We start from the raw sequence: 1,663 nt of genomic DNA on the forward strand, positions 1-1,663 counted from the left end.
AAGTTAAACATGAGCGAACAGTATTTATTTTAATATTTAAGGTGGGAGGTTTTTTATTTTTATTTAAAAACATTAGCACTTCTAAATTAACGTTTCCATTAAAAAAAATTAAATTTTTTGTTTTATTATTATTATTATTATTATTATTATTTGTAAAATGTTTGGATTTGTTAAAAAGAAAATTATTATTATTATTATTAATATATTTTAAATTAAAAGAAATTATTTATTTATTTATTTCTCTCTCTCTCTCTGGATTTTTTTTTTTTTTTTGTTAAATTGAACAATTTTTTTTTGGTGCTGAACATTCATTAGCAGTTGTGAATTTCAAGGTCATTATTGATTCATGTCATATTACTTAATAAAATTTAAAAAAAAAAAAAAAAATTTTTCTCTTTTTTTTTTTCTTTAACATAAATTATTAAATATATATTAATCGTTACGAAATGTTTTTTTTAATTATATTTTAATAATAATTAACAAATTAATGTAATTTATTTTATTTATTTATTTATATTGTGTTTGTGTGTGTATGTGTTTTATTTAAAATATTGTTTTTCATTTAATTAATTAATTAATTAATTAATTAAATTATTAAATACATATTTGTTTTTGATGTAAATGAATGTTTTATTATTTTATATATAATGATTTTTAATAATAATTGATTGGTTTCCCCCCCCTCCCTCTCCCTCATCAATGTTAAATCGTTTAATTATATATATATATATATTTTTTTTGTTTCTTTTTAGATTGAAGAATGTTTGAGTCTCCGGAAAGTTTACAAGATATTTGTATTAATTGTATTGCTAATAATATAGAAAATTTATGCAGATCTGTACAATATTGTGATGGAATCACAGGACTTACTTCAAAATTAGTTTTTAAAAATGAAGATGTTTATCTACATTCTGAATTGTCGGAACAGCTTTTAACAGCTTTATGTGATAAGGGAAAACTTACAGATTTAAATATTACATTATTCGATTCTAAATATACAAGGCTAAAGTAATTATTTATACTTATTATTTTTATTAAATTTGCTACATTTTTATTTGGTCGCTATTATTTCTAATTGTTTTTTGTTTTTTTCTTTTAATTTTAGATATGTAATATTACAAAATGCAAATTTTTTAACAAGAAAAGGTCTTAGAATATTAAAAGGTCACAGTATAAGTTCTTTAAAAGCGACAGGATTAAAAGTAACAGTTAATGATCTTATATTATGTTTAGGAGATCGAACTTTACAAAATTTAAAATGTTTAAATGTATCCGGGTGCTCATTTTTAGAATTGGACAGCACAATGTAAGTTTATTTATTATAATTTTTTTTTGAATCAAATTATCAATTAATAGAAATTTTATCATATTTATATTTTATAGATATTGTGTTGTGGTAGCTCTTTCCAAATTACATTGTCTTCAATATTTAAATGTTAGTTGTACTGAATTTAACACTCACGGCTTGGGAATCGTTTGTGAAGATTTACCACAGTTAGAAGCTTTAGATATTTCAAATACGAGTGTAGACGATATATCATCATTGAGAAAATGTAAAAATCGATTAAAGAGTTTGGCCATGTGTAACCTCAAGGTATTTTCGAATTATATTTTTTTAAAAAAAAAGTTTCTTTTAAAATTATTATTTTATTAAAAGTATGAT

General features: G+C 20.4%; 1 protein-coding gene across 1 annotated transcript in view; it reads left to right on the forward strand.

The window, feature by feature from the left end:
• Positions 1–760: 760 nt before the first annotated feature.
• The window catches only part of Phum_PHUM156350 (uncharacterized protein), a gene marked incomplete at both ends in the record, with an annotated part of 3,477 nt that continues 2,574 nt past the window's right edge, over positions 761–1,663 (forward strand). The window contains 3 exons of the mRNA XM_002424799.1: positions 761–1,008; positions 1,106–1,306; positions 1,384–1,581. Coding sequence (XP_002424844.1) covers positions 761–1,008; positions 1,106–1,306; positions 1,384–1,581 — 647 coding nt within the window. The remainder of the gene's footprint in view (positions 1,009–1,105; positions 1,307–1,383; positions 1,582–1,663) is intronic.

The sequence above is a fragment of the Pediculus humanus genome, genomic scaffold, assembly GCF_000006295.1.
Source record: "Pediculus humanus corporis 1103172107500 genomic scaffold, whole genome shotgun sequence".
In the NCBI taxonomy this organism is placed as follows: domain Eukaryota; kingdom Metazoa; phylum Arthropoda; class Insecta; order Psocodea; family Pediculidae; genus Pediculus; species Pediculus humanus.